Here is a 14,002-nt window from a genome sequence, read left to right as displayed (position 1 = left end):
GCTATGGCCTTGAACTTCACCTGAACGGTAACATCCTATCTGCATTGTCACAAACCGACCAGGACATTATATCGATGCCTAAACCGGGATCTTTTGTATTGCTGGGGTATGATGATGCTAGGCCATTGAATGAGTTTCTACTTGCCATTCACAACATCGACATTATCACTACAACGAGAGCGACAAATTCTTGCACGATATTGAACGTATTGAGAGGACGACCAATTAGCGAATACGGAGCTCTCGGTGATTCGGGACGTTATCATCAAGAACTATAACTCGTCGTTGCGCCCGTTCGCATGGGTGAATAGAGTTAAAGTTTGGGTTGAAACCTGGAATCCCGGTTCCAAATACCTGACCAGAAGAATGATGCATAACAAATTGCTATTTCGTGTTTCTATATACCGTCCAATCTAACCAATTTGTCTAGAAGTCGTTCATTGCAACCTAAACTATGCCGGCCCAGCATCCGCGAAATGGAAGTCATTGCTCCTCAACCCATCCTAGTATCATTTACATGGGAGAGATTCTACCTACGATTTTCCAACGAGTCATTCTGAATCATCTTCGGATCGCCTTCTCTCCCTAGATTGAGGTAGCATCTCTACATCTTCTTCATCGATTGACTGCCCTCTAGGCGCCGGCTCCTCTTGCGGAATTTCATGAGTATGCAGTTTCATGTTGATGAACATGAACCACAGTCCCAGGTCATACATAATTCGCAACACACCGCCTACAACAAAGGCAATCCAAAATTTACCGCTCTCAGCAAGTCCTCCAGTGAGTGATGGGCCAGTAGCCATGGCCAACGTTCTGAGTGTCGACGTGATACCCATCACGGCAGTGCGCTCTTCAGGCTTCACCACAGCAGCAATGAAAGCTGCTCTCGGAGCTTGGTCCATGTTGTTTAGGCCCATGCGGATGAAGAGGAGTATGACTGTGATGACAATTCCGCTCGGCAGGGGGAAGAAAAGTACAGAAATCGAAGATGGAAGGTGAGTGAAGACCATGGTGTTGACGAGGCCAAGGTGGCGAGCCAAGGGGCCCGCAAAGACTGTTGAAATCGTGGCCAAGACCTGCGCCGTGGAAAAGATGTCTCCAAGTCTAGCTTTGGACAAAGAAAACTTGGAATCCAAGAAGTATGTTGTTAGAGATTCTGAGACCATGCCATCGGCCAGAGAGTCAACAGTGAGCAGGAACCACAAACGGTACATGACATTTCTGGTACCCGAGGAAACGCCTGAAAAACGACTGGTGGGTTTTTGGGGGTCTGATGCGATAGATGGCCTTCTGCTTGTGTCTTCGTCCTCATCAGATGATTCTCGAAGAAGCCCTTCAGCTAGCTCATCTGACGCTTCTGAAGCATCTTCATGATAGACCGCCTCGGTCTTGCTACTCACGAGCAGCGCGAACACGACATTCAACCCGCCCATCAATACATAAACCCAGAAGGTAGCATGATACGCTGCTACAATATCCCAACCCTCCCGGTTCGCGAGTTTCTCAACAAATCGCCCTGCCAATGCTGTCCCCGTCGCCGCGCCTAGACTGGAACTGGTAATATACCAAGCCAAGACATCGGCTCGAGTCTTGGGGTCTGTGATGTGAGACAGCATGGACTCTTCAATGGCTCTGAAAGGCCCGAAATCGCTACCGCTGGCACTGATGACACCGACGATGGCAGCCAGTAGAAGAACCCAAAAGTTCTCAAAGTAGGAGAAGACCAAGCCTGAAAAGGCCATCAAGGCTCCGCCTGCAATGAGAACTCTTCGTCGGCCAAGCCCATCGGCCATGAGAGTGACAATCAAGCCGAGGAAAACATCACCCAGAAGGGTCAAGCTCATGAACAGGCCAATGCGAAAATCGGAGAACCCCAATTTGGAGAAAAATTGAGCTATGGTAAGTGTAACGGCTTTGAAGGCGAACATGCGACATGTTCGTGAGAGGATGATAAGCCATGCGTCTTTACCAGTTGCCCACACGGCTGAAATGCCAGACTCATGGTATAGCCAGCCAGCCGTTTTAGCGACAGAACTCCTCTGAGTCGCCATTACAGTGAATGGATAAAAATGAGAAGAAAAGAATCAAGAATGAGAAAATATGAATTGATCGCATGGTCAATTACCATAAGTAACGATTGCTTTGCTAGTCTGCGGGGTGCGCCGGTCGGAGTTATCGGCGCCGTGATCGGCAGAGATTCACCGAGTTGCCACTTTGAGAGTAATCATTGCAGTTTTTTCTTGATGCTGGGGTTGTGAGTTGGAGGAATTAACCTGGAGTTATACTGGACTTCAGTTCTGAAGCCGAGTCTCGGTGTACCGAAAAGAGACTAAAGGGTTGAATTAACGTGACAACCTGTAATAATTATTATTGCCAGCTGAACCAAAGATGCTCGATGTTGAGCTCATATTGGGCTACTAAGAAAAGGATCACGTCAGTCGAGGATGTTTTTGTGCCATTCGAGATGGATCAAGTGTAAAGAGTAGGCAAATGGTGATAAATAGTATGCATCTGTGTCTATCGAGTATTGTGTTCCCAAATTGAAGAACCAAACTCAAACCCCAGTACCTTCTCCCCGAATAGCTCAGCTGGAAGAGCGTTCGACTGTAATTGTAAGCATGTCATCGAAAGGTCACTTGTTCGATCCAGGTTTCGGGGAATCTCTTTTTTTTTTTTTTTGCATTTCTCACCAATCCTTTTTCTCCCACCTTGATACTCATGCTCCCTTGTTGTTAGTATTGCCATGGCCTGGCTCGAGCCCAATTACCTTGTATCAGATGCATCTATTGACAAATGATTGGCCCATGAACAAGATATTTAAACTTTGCAACTTGTGGAATCCCCGCATTCTGATTCATGTCTGTCAACATCAAAATAAACAAAATAAATATGCCGAATTCCAATAACTCTTTACCCGCGTGGTATCACCGCCTGGCGCCTCACTTCAAGAGTGGAGGAGTGGTTCTTCCATGGACATTTGATGAAGATATCTCGGATCTCGATGAGTCGGGCCAGGATGACGACAGCGCTTACAATGGTCCCGATGCTACATCCTTTCACCGACTAAAAGAGATGCGAGAGCAGCGCAAGCAAGAACTGCAGCGACGAATAGACTTTGTTAGAAAACAAAAGGAAAGAAACCGGCAAGATGAGTTGGAGAAAGTGAGAGAGGTCCAGATTGCTTATGAAACCCTCGAGTCGTCCATGTCCGCAAAAAGCAACATGCCTGTCCTGGGCTCTCTCGACACCACCTTTGAACTCTACTCAATCGACTACTTCAACCATTTGTACGATCCTACCCCTTTGGGCAGTCGTAAGAAATACTTGAGGTTTCAGCATGCGGAAGAGCACGCCCAAGGACCAGCAAATTACGTTGCCCTCGACGGCATCTTATGGCTGAACCCTGATGTTGAGACCAAACTCGCTCCATTCTATCCACCAAAGCAGTCGAGTTTACAGCATTACAGGCTTGACAGTGTCGATGGAAGATTCTCACTTATTTTGCAATTCATTGATAACAACTATTTAACTCTTCGGGTCAGTCGACACCTCGTCTTCATGAACAGGCCAGAGGAAGCGACGGGGCCGGAGACATTTGTATTTGGCGGAATTCGAAATGACTGGGGAAAGCAGCTGCAAGCCTTTGCCAAGATGAATTCCATGGCAAGAGAGGACAACTTCTTTTCCAGTACATTAACCTAAAGCAGGTTCGGTGAAATATTCTGGCATCTAGTCTCGGTCATAATGAGTACGTATCTCTTGTCACAAAACTGGTGGAGTCATGAACATCTCTTAGCGTTTGGTGGTTTATTCTTAGTCTGGCCTTACTTTAAACTCCATATATCATCTACTATCTACCACGTTCTAAAATAACCCTACTCGTCAACGTAAGGGTCAAAGCCTTCAACGCCGTCACCAGCAGCATCCTTGAGCGAGTCACCAAACTCATCATCCAACTTGGGTCCAACACCTCCACTCCAGTTCTGAAGCATCTTGTCTCGGAGACCAACATCGGGCCAGTTGTCCCATCCGACAAGAGGAGCCTTGAAGAATGAGCCAGTAGGGTTCTCGGGGTTGTTGCGGTCATCGTCATTGGCGAAACGGTAGCAGTGTGTTCCGGCACCATCCTTGTGGTAGACGAGTAGAGGGCTTGTTCCATCAATCGGAAACTCGTTGCTGGCGCCGCCGTAACCACCATGGCATGAAGGAGCAACACGAAGGACTGTGTCGTCCTTGGCGAAGACGACGATGTTCTCCCAGTCATGGCGATGACCACCAGCAAAGGTACCCAGTGCGCTTTGGTCCTTCTCATAGTATGTCTCATACCTTTGATACGAATATTAGCACTCAATCTCTTGATCAGGAACGGAGATAACGACTTACATAATAGCGCAGATACCATTGTTACAACGCTTGCGAGAATAGGTGTTGCTGTTTTCCAGCTGGGGAGGGTCACGACAGTCTCCCTGAGGAGTACCCGTGGCACCGTGTCCAGGGTTGAGGTTGCCATCAGGGTCAATGGCAGCCGTCTGGTAGCAGCCGTCACTGTCAAAGTCAAGAGAAGGCTGGAACTTGAGCTCAATCTCATCCGCACCCTGAGGAAGGGCAGTGAGGACGTCTCGCTTGACTTGCTTGGTGACTGGCGATGCTTGTACTGATGCCATAGCGCCGAGAAGGGCTGCAGCGGTAAAGAGCTTGTTCTGCATCGTGAAAGCTGTAGAGTGGGATTGTGTTGGGAGGAGGTGATGGTGGTGATAGGAAGAGAGTCTTTACTGAGAGGAAGTGCAGGATATATATACTTCAACAAACGTTCATGTATTCCGTTGTCTTTGTACAACAACCGCTGATCGATAAACAGGTCCCCATCGGTGGGTACTGCTGGTCCGTCAGCTTCAAGTCACCTTCCATTCATCAAGTTACACTGACGCTGATCATAATAATGTCTCAGTTACCATGCTCAGTTAGTAGGATCATATCGCTGCAACCTTCAGAAGAAGATCCCCCTTCTCAGTCAGCTTAACCAGGATGGAGAAATAAAACATGGAAGTCGAGGTAACAGTACTTTTTGCTTGGCCGAATCCTTCCGTTATGCATTGTATCTGTCGAGTGTGATCCAACAAGAAGTTCTGTTTCAGCCATGTTCCTGAGACATTACAAAGTCAATTACATCATAGCTTTTACAGCCAAGGCTGAATATCTGTTAATTACTTAGGCTGAGGGACTAAAAGATGATCGACGCGACAAGTCGTACAGCACAGAGCACGTGGGTCAATTGAACGATTGTAAGGCTACCTCTAGTAATGAGCATATCCGCTACGACGCCATGCGTTGCGAGAAGGCCTACATAAAGACGTGTTCGAAAGAACGATTTAGAAATAAAGCTACAAAGTAAAAAGAGCTTAAACGGTCGAAACTTCCTCACTACTTTTTGTCTTCCATACCTATACAATGAGACCAACAACATGCCGACTCAATGGTATATCCCGACTGGTCTGCCTTACCAGATTGACCCTGATGTCCTGTGTTACGCTCACATACGAATTGGGCAACTCGTGTGTCGTTCCAGGTCCACCCAAGCACGAAGATCCCAAAATGCTACAGGGGCTCACTTCACAACATCCTAATCTGGCCTACATAGTAAGCAACGACTTTCTTAATACCTCTTGGCAGATGCCCGTGGCTACTATGATTCGGCAATTAAGCTTAACGGCAGAGGAGTTTATTTTCCGACGTCACGTTCAACCATCTGATCGGCGGAAGGATTCTTGCGTAGTAGTTCGAAACTTGGCCAACTCCTTGATGGATCGGCATCAGCTGCACAGCCTTGTGGACTTTCGTTTAGGATCGGCAGTCACAATGGTATAAATCTGGAAATTTCAGGACCGGTACCTTTCCGCCCTGCATCTAAGGGGAAGTCATGATGAATTGATCACTCTAGATTCTTTGTAGGTGCATTCATCTAGATATTGACTCCTGGTAGCTAGGTAACTTGCATGTGGTGATAGCCAGCTAGCCATCAAACAACCACCCTCTGTGCTAAGACCCATTGATCGACATCGGAGCTTAATCTAGGCATCAGTATTGAGCTCGTATTGAGACCAATAGAAAACGCGTATCAAATAGTCCATCGTTTTATTGACAGAAAGACAACACAGTAATACCGCCGAGAGCAGGGTATGTTCCCTCTCAACCCTAATCCTTTGTCTGCCAATCAACTCAACGGTGCCTCAGACGCAGCGATTGTAGCATAGAATAGCTTCGTCCTTCCCATTATGATCATCCGACCATTTCCTACCAATTGAAAGTTGGCTGCATTCATGCCGGTGTATATTTTCCCGATGAGTTTGCCGGAAGGATTCCAGACATGGACTCCATCTCCACATCCTGCGTAGACATTGCCCTTTGAGTCGCAATGGATACCTGTAACAACGTAACAGTTAGAGCGAAGCATGTAAATGGGAGATGAGAGACGTACCGTCAGGTAAACGCGATCCCACGTATGCAAAGGTTTTCCGATTGTCCCATGATCCGTCTTTCTGAACCTCGAATCGATATCTAAACCCACAGTCAGAGGCTATTTAATTAATGTTATTATGTCCACGACTTACATGGACGCTGGACTAGTAGGGTTCGTCCCAAAGAGTCCATTGCTCAGCCCTGTATCTGTGACATATGCGTACATCCCATCCGGAGAAAACGTTATACCTGTGATTTGTTTTACGTCAATCATGGCATCTAGATACGCGACCGTCCTTCGCCAGCTTACCATTCGGGGCAGAGAAGCCATCAGCAACAACGGTCAAAGCTCCTGTGTCCGGATCAAGCCGATAAACTTGGTTTCTCAACCCTGGCTCGGGACGAAAATGCTGCCAATAGCCATACATCGTATCAGTGAAGTAGATGTGTCCGTTTCTTGGGTTGATGGAAACGTCGTTAAGAGAGTTGAATTGCCTGCCGAAGTAGTTGTTCACAAGAACTGTGTACTCAAGATTAGCTACAGGAACATCCTTTCTATTCTATAGGAGAGGGGGCCTGTACTCGTGGTGTTGTATGGCTTTTCCAGATTCATCAGGTACAGAGCTGAAGGGACGTCTTCTCCCTGTCCTTCGCCGGCAAAGATAATTTGGCCCTTGTAGTTTGTTCCACCTGTACTATAGTTAGTTTCGAGGTATAGAAATAGTATTATCTCGTACCATTAGGATTTATGACTTGTGATTCAGAGTCAACCACTGCTATCTCAACCTGACTTTGTGTATGCGAGCCATTTCGCAAAGCTTCAGCTTCTGCCAGGGAAATCTTCTGAATAATGGAAGACTTCTCTAGACCGGTTCCTGCGTCTGGAGACCCTGCTGATTGCACGAAGAATACTTCTTCAGTGGGTGGATGCCTGCATCGTTGATAATGAGCTTGGCTGTCTTGACAGGTCTGTTTCCAAGAAGAGGCTCACGAACCATACTACAGCCTCGTGGAAGATAGGGTCTCTGTCAGAGGTGGCGAGCAGCGTCAACGTGGGATTGTTTCCGATAATGTCTAAAAACTCGGCATCGTAGATGTGGAATGGTCGTTCTAAGAGAGATTCGTGTGTGACTCCTGGCCACAGGAACCTCTGCTTCTTAGTTAAGAAGGATGTCGCATCTTTTCGCTATAGAATTCTCACCGTTGTAGCATTGGCCTTAGTAGGTGGTGGAACACGTTCCAGGACATTGAAGCTTCTCTGGTCAATTACCTGGGCTGTCTCTGGTAGCCCTTCTAGGTCAACAACAGCCGTTTTTGACTTTTTATCGCCGAACAGTCCATAACCCAGTGGGATCAGGAGTCCTATTGCCAGGACTCCAATAGTTAGAGTTAGGGATGTCGAAAAGAATGGCCCGCTGCTCCCAGTCTTTCCTTTTGCTTGATGCCCTTGGTTACTTTGACTCTTGGGCGTCGACATACCCCGCTTCCGCGGCATTTCTGAGTCGTCGTTGTAAATGTGAGTATTTTTTTATATAAAAAGTCTCTCGAACAGCTCAACCTGCTAAGGGTTTTTAAGTTTGTTGTAAACGGCGGGTGCTTGGGCTGAGCCTATCTTGCATGCTCTACTGTGCGGTAGAAGCTTTATCACCAGAATTTGGGGATCTTTCCAAGTGCAGGACATATGTCTCAGGGTCAGCCTAAGCAAGGCTCGGTTCGGAGCTGTAGCTCGGGAAGAAGAAGTCCACTGTAGCACATGCTACAAATCTCACTGTAACCCTGCTCGGATTAGCTGATTCATACCGCGCGTAGTCCACTTTGGACGCAGGCAATGTTGATATGTTTCTACTTATATAGCAACAATGCTTCAATTCTTCTCTTGCTCTATAGCAAGCTGAGGAGTGATGACATAAATTGCCTTGAATTTGCGTAAGCTTAGGTCAACGTGAGAAATTAGCCCTGACTAGCGACGATCCTTTAGGCTGGTGCTTATAAGGATAAGGAACAGCTCATGAGGGGCGGGGTTTCGCCTTGTAACTTGGTCAGCCCATCATACGTTTCGATAACCCTACGCAACCAATTATGGCCGATATTGCTCCTTGGAAAATGCGAGCCGATGGGCTCTGGGCTCGTCCACTAATCGGGCCTGAGCGAATGTTTGATCAATGGCTAGAACTAGACGGCTGGACTGAATGGATGGGCGCTGTCATTTTCACCGTCGCACCATCTCTCACACCAAAGGTCGAATCCAGAGACAATGTTGAGGCGTGGTTCAACAAAGCGGTTACCCTCATCTGCATCCAGAAACCTTCCTTGCTGTCAACAATTCAGCGTGGCCAACAACACTCCGTGCCTGACAAGTCTCGGGATTTTATTTATACTCCGGTCGAATCCGACAATGACTTGGTTGAGAGGATCGCACAACGGACAACAATCCTTCACACCAATAACTCAGCTAAAGAAGGACTCAAGTCACTGACCGACGAGTTCTACTCCAGCCCCGAAAAGCGTATCAGCATTGAGCTTGGGTCGCATCTGATACATGTATCACTCGTCATGTCATCATCCGAACCTGGCACTTTCGCATTGGCTATCCGCTGCAACCATGCACTAAACGACTTCTGGAGCGGTTCTGCAATCTTGGACAATATTCTATCTAGCCTTTCAAATGGGTTGGTCGAGGATCTACCTTTACCTTCGTATACATCTGTTTCTACTTCCTCCCTGCATCCATGTTACCTGGACATCCTCCAACAGCCGCTAGGAGATGCACCAATGGACCAAGAAGATCAGGAAAAGGCGAAACAGCTGCTCGGCGCGAACCTCGCAAACATCACAATGTGTCCCATTACAGAGGAGTCTACAAACGATCTTCCAGGTACCGACTATGCTGTGCGAAGACAGGTGTACTCAGAGGACTTGACAAAGCGGATCATAAAATTATGCAAAGCCCGGGGGGTTACGGTCACAGCGCTGTTAACATCACTGCAAGCCTTTGCACTACTGAAAACGTTTCCGCCGCAGAGTCTACCATGCTCCGTTGCGTCGCCTATTTGTGTAAGTAATCGACTTGAACAAACCTCACTGGCATATGGTCATAACGGGGATGCTGCTTCGCAAAAGTCAGTCCACCAAATCTTCAGGGAAGCCGCAGACATCGGTCCGGTCATGGCAACGACCTTTCTTGTGTCACCCTTCGAGGTCGGGCCCTTTTTGAAGAATGATGATGTGACAATCGGCAGTCAGGAATGGTTCAAGGATGTCTGGGAGGTGACGAAGAGCGTCAGTCTAGCAACTGAGGATGCTGTCAAGAGCAACATAAGTGAGCATGTAGACTGGACTCAGGGTCCAGCTGCGTTTGGCGGTGTTGCACATGCCATGGAAGCGATGAAAGCTGGCCATCTCACATCGTGAGTACATTGACCCTTTTCATCAAGACAGCATAGATTACTGACATCTGCCTCTAGACCACCCGGTATGTTTACGCCTCTATCGTCCCCCGGTTTGCTGGACGGCACGCATCTTCAGGGGACCTACGGTAAAGACGACCAAGGTTACAGTCCGGCGCTGAAGCTTGACGACTTTTCCTTCTACTCACGTGTGAGCAACCTCTTTGGGCGTAAGTACTTCTGGTAACCTTCTTTTAGTAGGCTTGTTTTGCTAATTCTGTTATGCGTAGCTCAAACCTGGGCATGGACAGCGTTGGGAAAGCTCAACACTATACTGGTCATGCCTGATCCCCGTATACGTTCTGTACCAAACCTTGAATGGTGGGATCTCTTTAACGCCTCCATTGATAGTATTGTAAATGATAGCTCAGAGTAATGCCCGTGGTATCAAGTCGTATGCAGTCTTAAACATAATAGCCGCAGTTAATCTTGATTTGACAGTAGCTACTGCAATGCCCTTCTTTGGTGTTATAAGGACATGAGAAAATACGTAACTAATGCCGAATATCGGCTGCATGGCAGCTTGGCTGACACACCTCACGTAGTCAATGGCATAAAATGCGGGGAAATTGTCCTTGCATCAATCGTTGCGCGCCCTTCATAGTCGTATGACGACCTTCATTGATAATGTCGGATAGCACACAGTCTTATATTTATTCTGATAGGCAACCCTTACTTTATAGAAATACTACCCATCATCCTAGAATCGAAAAATAAATTGCAATGGACTCTTCAGTCTTCTCTGACCAAGCCGAGGAGCTGGACGCCATCAGCTCATCCTTCCATGATATCTTCGACCGGCTCCTTCAGACGACTCAAAATGTCCGCAAAGGCCCCGTCATAAAATTAGCTGGCCCAGAGGACATTCCTCGTCTGAGAGAAATCAGCACTCCTGGGACTTCTCATCCGGTGCAAGACGCAATCGAAGACGTGTTCACCATATCTGACTTTCGATTTCGGATGAATCACCCTCGGACGTTTGCCTTTATTCCAGCTCCTGTCTCCCCACTTTCGTGGATAGGAGACTGTCTTACCAGCGCTTTCAATTCTTTCGCTGGATCGGCTCTGCAGGGTCCAGGTGTGGCTATCGTCGAACAGACGCTACTTCAGTGGCTCGCCTCCAAGGTTGGACTTCCAAACACCGCCGGGGGTGTGTTTGTGTCAGGTGGATCTATGGCCAACATGAGCGGCATGGTGCTGGCGAGAGAGTGCATCTTGGAGGAAGGCACAGAAAGCTCAGGCATCGCGTATGTCTCCGACCAAACACACCACTCAGTGATCAAGGCCCTTCGTATTATTGGCATCAAGAAAAGCCAGATACGCATCATACCAACAAACTCTTTTCAGATGGATGTGACTGCGCTCAAAAACACCATTGAAGCCGATCGTGCTGCAAATCTCAAACCGTTCGTCATCGTGGGTACATGTGGAACGACAAATACCGGTAGCATCGACCCATTGGAAGCTTTGGCTCAAGTCAGAGATGAGGAAAAGATATGGCTTCACATCGATGGGGCATTTGGTGCCTCTGCTGTACTTGGTAATACGAGAAGTGGAGTTACTAAGGGACTTGAGCTTGCAGACAGTATCTCTTGGGACGCGCACAAGTGGCTTTTCCAAACATATAGCTGCAGCTTAATTCTGGTGAGAAACAAGATGGATCTTGCGAGGGTTTATGCCAACGATGGCGACTATCTACGCGACGCTCTGGAGCACGAAGAGATTCCCGACTTTTGGAACCTTGGTATGGAGCTCACCCGCCCTTGTCGTGCTCTGAAGCTTTGGTTCACGCTGCGAGTTCTCGGTGTGGAACGGGTTGGGAAGATGGTTGACCACGGTTTCGATCTCGCCGAGATTGCTGAAGCTGAGCTCAGAAAGTTACCGGACTGGGAGATAACCAGTCCGGCGAGCATGGCAATTGTCACATTTCGATATGCTCCTGTGGGCAAGACCGATGAAGAGTTGGATGCTTTGAACGCGGCCATCTCGAAGCATATACTGGATAACAATGTTGCAGGGCTTCTGACTACGAAAGTGCGAGGTAGAGTTGTTCTGAGGATCTGCTCGATCAGTCCCATTTTGACAAAGGAGGAGCTTGTGGATATTGTTGCACAGGTTGGCGAAGTTGCAAAGCTCGTACAGGCCAAGGCTACAGTAGGATGAGGGATTCACGTGTTCTACATCTAGTGCTTCCTCTTGGTTACTAGACTTTACCTATATACAACATGTGTAAAATGCAATGCTGTCTAAGAATACTCGTGATAATAACGGACATGGTTTACATGGAGCACCAGCTGTATAGATACCATCGACATAGGCGCCGGTGACACGACCCATGCAACTCTGGTAGGTGCCCTCTTCAACATCAAATGGCAGCGTATGAGGCGTCCAGTAGACTCCCGAGGTCGAGTTAGGGTCAACAACATAGCGGGAAGTTGCTTTGATCTCGGAGTCAGGGTCCTGCAGGATGTCGAACATGATGTATTGACCTTGCTGATCTGTCTCCGAGACGTAGATGTTTGTGATATGTATAGAGTCAGGCCTATCTTCTGCATCGAAGGGGAATGCATTCCAAGACGGCTTGGCGATCCACTCAGAGGTGGACGAAGGTGAATTGCGGAGTGATAGAAATAAATTGTCGGTACCATTTGAACGAACCGACATGACCAAGATCAAAGTTAATCCGTTCATGACTCTTTAGCCGACATCAAACTGTGATGCTGTTGCGCCAGAAGGGAAGTTGTCATTGATCACCTTGGACGACTAGCTGCAGGTCTCAGTTTTGAGGCCTCTCCGTCTTTCTTGCATAAGAGGCTTTACAGAAGTTTCCTCCTTTCTCTATTATGCTATAATCCAATCACTGACTGGTGAGACTTGACATATCTTGCATGATAACAGCAGTAACAAAGGCAATGGGGTCTATGCAGCTTGCCTCGCGTGCTGCGGCAAAGACCTGATCGAGCTAAAATAGACGAGTTTGACGCGGAAGCCGGTACAGTCACCATGTAATCTTACTACGATCGCCAAGCCTTGGCCTGCGAGCTTCGTTTCAAAACGCTAGCTACCCCGCGTTGCAGCTATAATACCATCTATGACTAATGTAAGCCAGTGAACTTCTTATCTACCTTTCCCATCCTAGTGGGTAGTAGAAATGTTGTCCTCCTGTATCTCAGGGTACAATCCCAAGCCGTCTAAAAGGCCTAGTCTGAGTACCATACGCTGACCTATTAATCTTGTCTATTATATTCCAAGCGGCCAATTGTTCTGATACCTGGAGGCCACCCAAGTCGAATTTCTGCGTAATATGAATGAAATACTGAATCCTACGATCGTATCAGTTTGTAGCAATGGCATTGAAGTTCGTGAGACAAGAGAGAACATGGAGGCATCTGCAAGTATACCAGGGATGAACCACTTGCTCGATGTAGGACTGCTTGTAGCAACTGCATACTTTCAAGCAGACGATGTCGGTAATTGCATTCTCTAGAATCATTGGTTCATAAATCGCTCGCCAGTTCATACTCGAAATGCATGTGAGAACATCACAATGCAGAGGATCCCCCGCATGCTGTTTCTCAACTCCTGTACGCTGACGAATATCTTTGGGCTGTGAGACAATTCGATCCCGAACAACGAACAACGAACAAGATCCAAAAGTCAGATGGGGGCATCGTCCGGGATCGCTTTCTGTTATTTGTGTGCCGCCCCATGTAGCAAAACTAATTCTATCATGTCTAATGCGAATTATTATGAACAGTCGTATAAACAGTAACAGTTTAATAACAAGTTTTGAGGAGTACGGCTTCGCATCTGAAGTCCGTGATGTGGCAATTTGTTATATCATGCATCTCATCACATGAGATATGACCGTTAAAAGTTTGAATCGTTCCGCATCAGTTAGTACGTAGAGAGCGATTTGCTTTTAAATCAACAATTCTTCCGTTCCTCCACATCTCGGACACCTTGTGGCAATAATCGAGTCGGGGACCCCGTAGAAAGGTCGGTTAACAGAAAGCAGTGTCGTGAATTTAGAAGACGCATACCCAACGTGGCCAACAGGCTGAGTCATGTCATCCCAACTCAATCGCTTCTTGGCCTAG

The 14,002-nt window shown here is 47.4% G+C and overlaps 6 protein-coding genes across 6 annotated transcripts; 3 read left to right on the top strand and 3 right to left on the bottom strand.

Moving 5' to 3' along the window:
- Positions 1-551: 551 nt before the first annotated feature.
- Positions 552-2,051, bottom strand: FPSE_10625 (uncharacterized protein; the record flags this gene model as incomplete). Its single annotated transcript, XM_009263742.1, has 1 exon — positions 552-2,051. The coding sequence occupies one exon, from the start codon at positions 2,049-2,051 to the stop codon at positions 552-554; it is 1,500 nt and encodes a 499-aa protein (XP_009262017.1).
- An 838-nt stretch (positions 2,052-2,889) lies between these two features.
- On the top strand, positions 2,890-3,702 carry FPSE_10626 (uncharacterized protein; the record flags this gene model as incomplete). The annotated part of the gene is made up of 1 exon (XM_009263743.1): positions 2,890-3,702. One exon carries the CDS (start codon positions 2,890-2,892, stop codon positions 3,700-3,702), a length of 813 nt encoding a protein of 270 aa, XP_009262018.1.
- Positions 3,703-3,875: 173 nt separating this feature from the next.
- On the bottom strand, positions 3,876-4,706 carry FPSE_10627 (uncharacterized protein; the record flags this gene model as incomplete). Its single annotated transcript, XM_009263744.1, has 2 exons — positions 3,876-4,326; positions 4,384-4,706. 2 exons carry the CDS (start codon positions 4,704-4,706, stop codon positions 3,876-3,878), a joined length of 774 nt encoding a protein of 257 aa, XP_009262019.1.
- Positions 4,707-6,211: 1,505 nt separating this feature from the next.
- FPSE_10628 (uncharacterized protein) lies at positions 6,212-7,951 on the bottom strand (the record flags this gene model as incomplete). Its single annotated transcript, XM_009263745.1, has 8 exons — positions 6,212-6,420; positions 6,476-6,555; positions 6,609-6,705; positions 6,767-6,976; positions 7,039-7,146; positions 7,194-7,387; positions 7,452-7,606; positions 7,658-7,951. The coding sequence occupies 8 exons, from the start codon at positions 7,949-7,951 to the stop codon at positions 6,212-6,214; spliced, it is 1,347 nt and encodes a 448-aa protein (XP_009262020.1).
- Positions 7,952-8,535: 584 nt separating this feature from the next.
- FPSE_10629 (uncharacterized protein) lies at positions 8,536-10,278 on the top strand (the record flags this gene model as incomplete). Its single annotated transcript, XM_009263746.1, has 3 exons — positions 8,536-9,863; positions 9,921-10,072; positions 10,133-10,278. The coding sequence occupies 3 exons, from the start codon at positions 8,536-8,538 to the stop codon at positions 10,276-10,278; spliced, it is 1,626 nt and encodes a 541-aa protein (XP_009262021.1).
- A 347-nt stretch (positions 10,279-10,625) lies between these two features.
- FPSE_10630 (uncharacterized protein) lies at positions 10,626-12,065 on the top strand (the record flags this gene model as incomplete). The annotated part of the gene is made up of 1 exon (XM_009263747.1): positions 10,626-12,065. The coding sequence occupies one exon, from the start codon at positions 10,626-10,628 to the stop codon at positions 12,063-12,065; it is 1,440 nt and encodes a 479-aa protein (XP_009262022.1).
- Between the last annotated feature and the right edge of the window lie 1,937 nt (positions 12,066-14,002).

Source organism: Fusarium pseudograminearum, chromosome 2 (assembly GCF_000303195.2).
Source record: "Fusarium pseudograminearum CS3096 chromosome 2, whole genome shotgun sequence".
NCBI lineage: Eukaryota > Fungi > Ascomycota > Sordariomycetes > Hypocreales > Nectriaceae > Fusarium > Fusarium pseudograminearum.
This window is presented reverse-complemented; position numbering and strand designations above follow the sequence as displayed.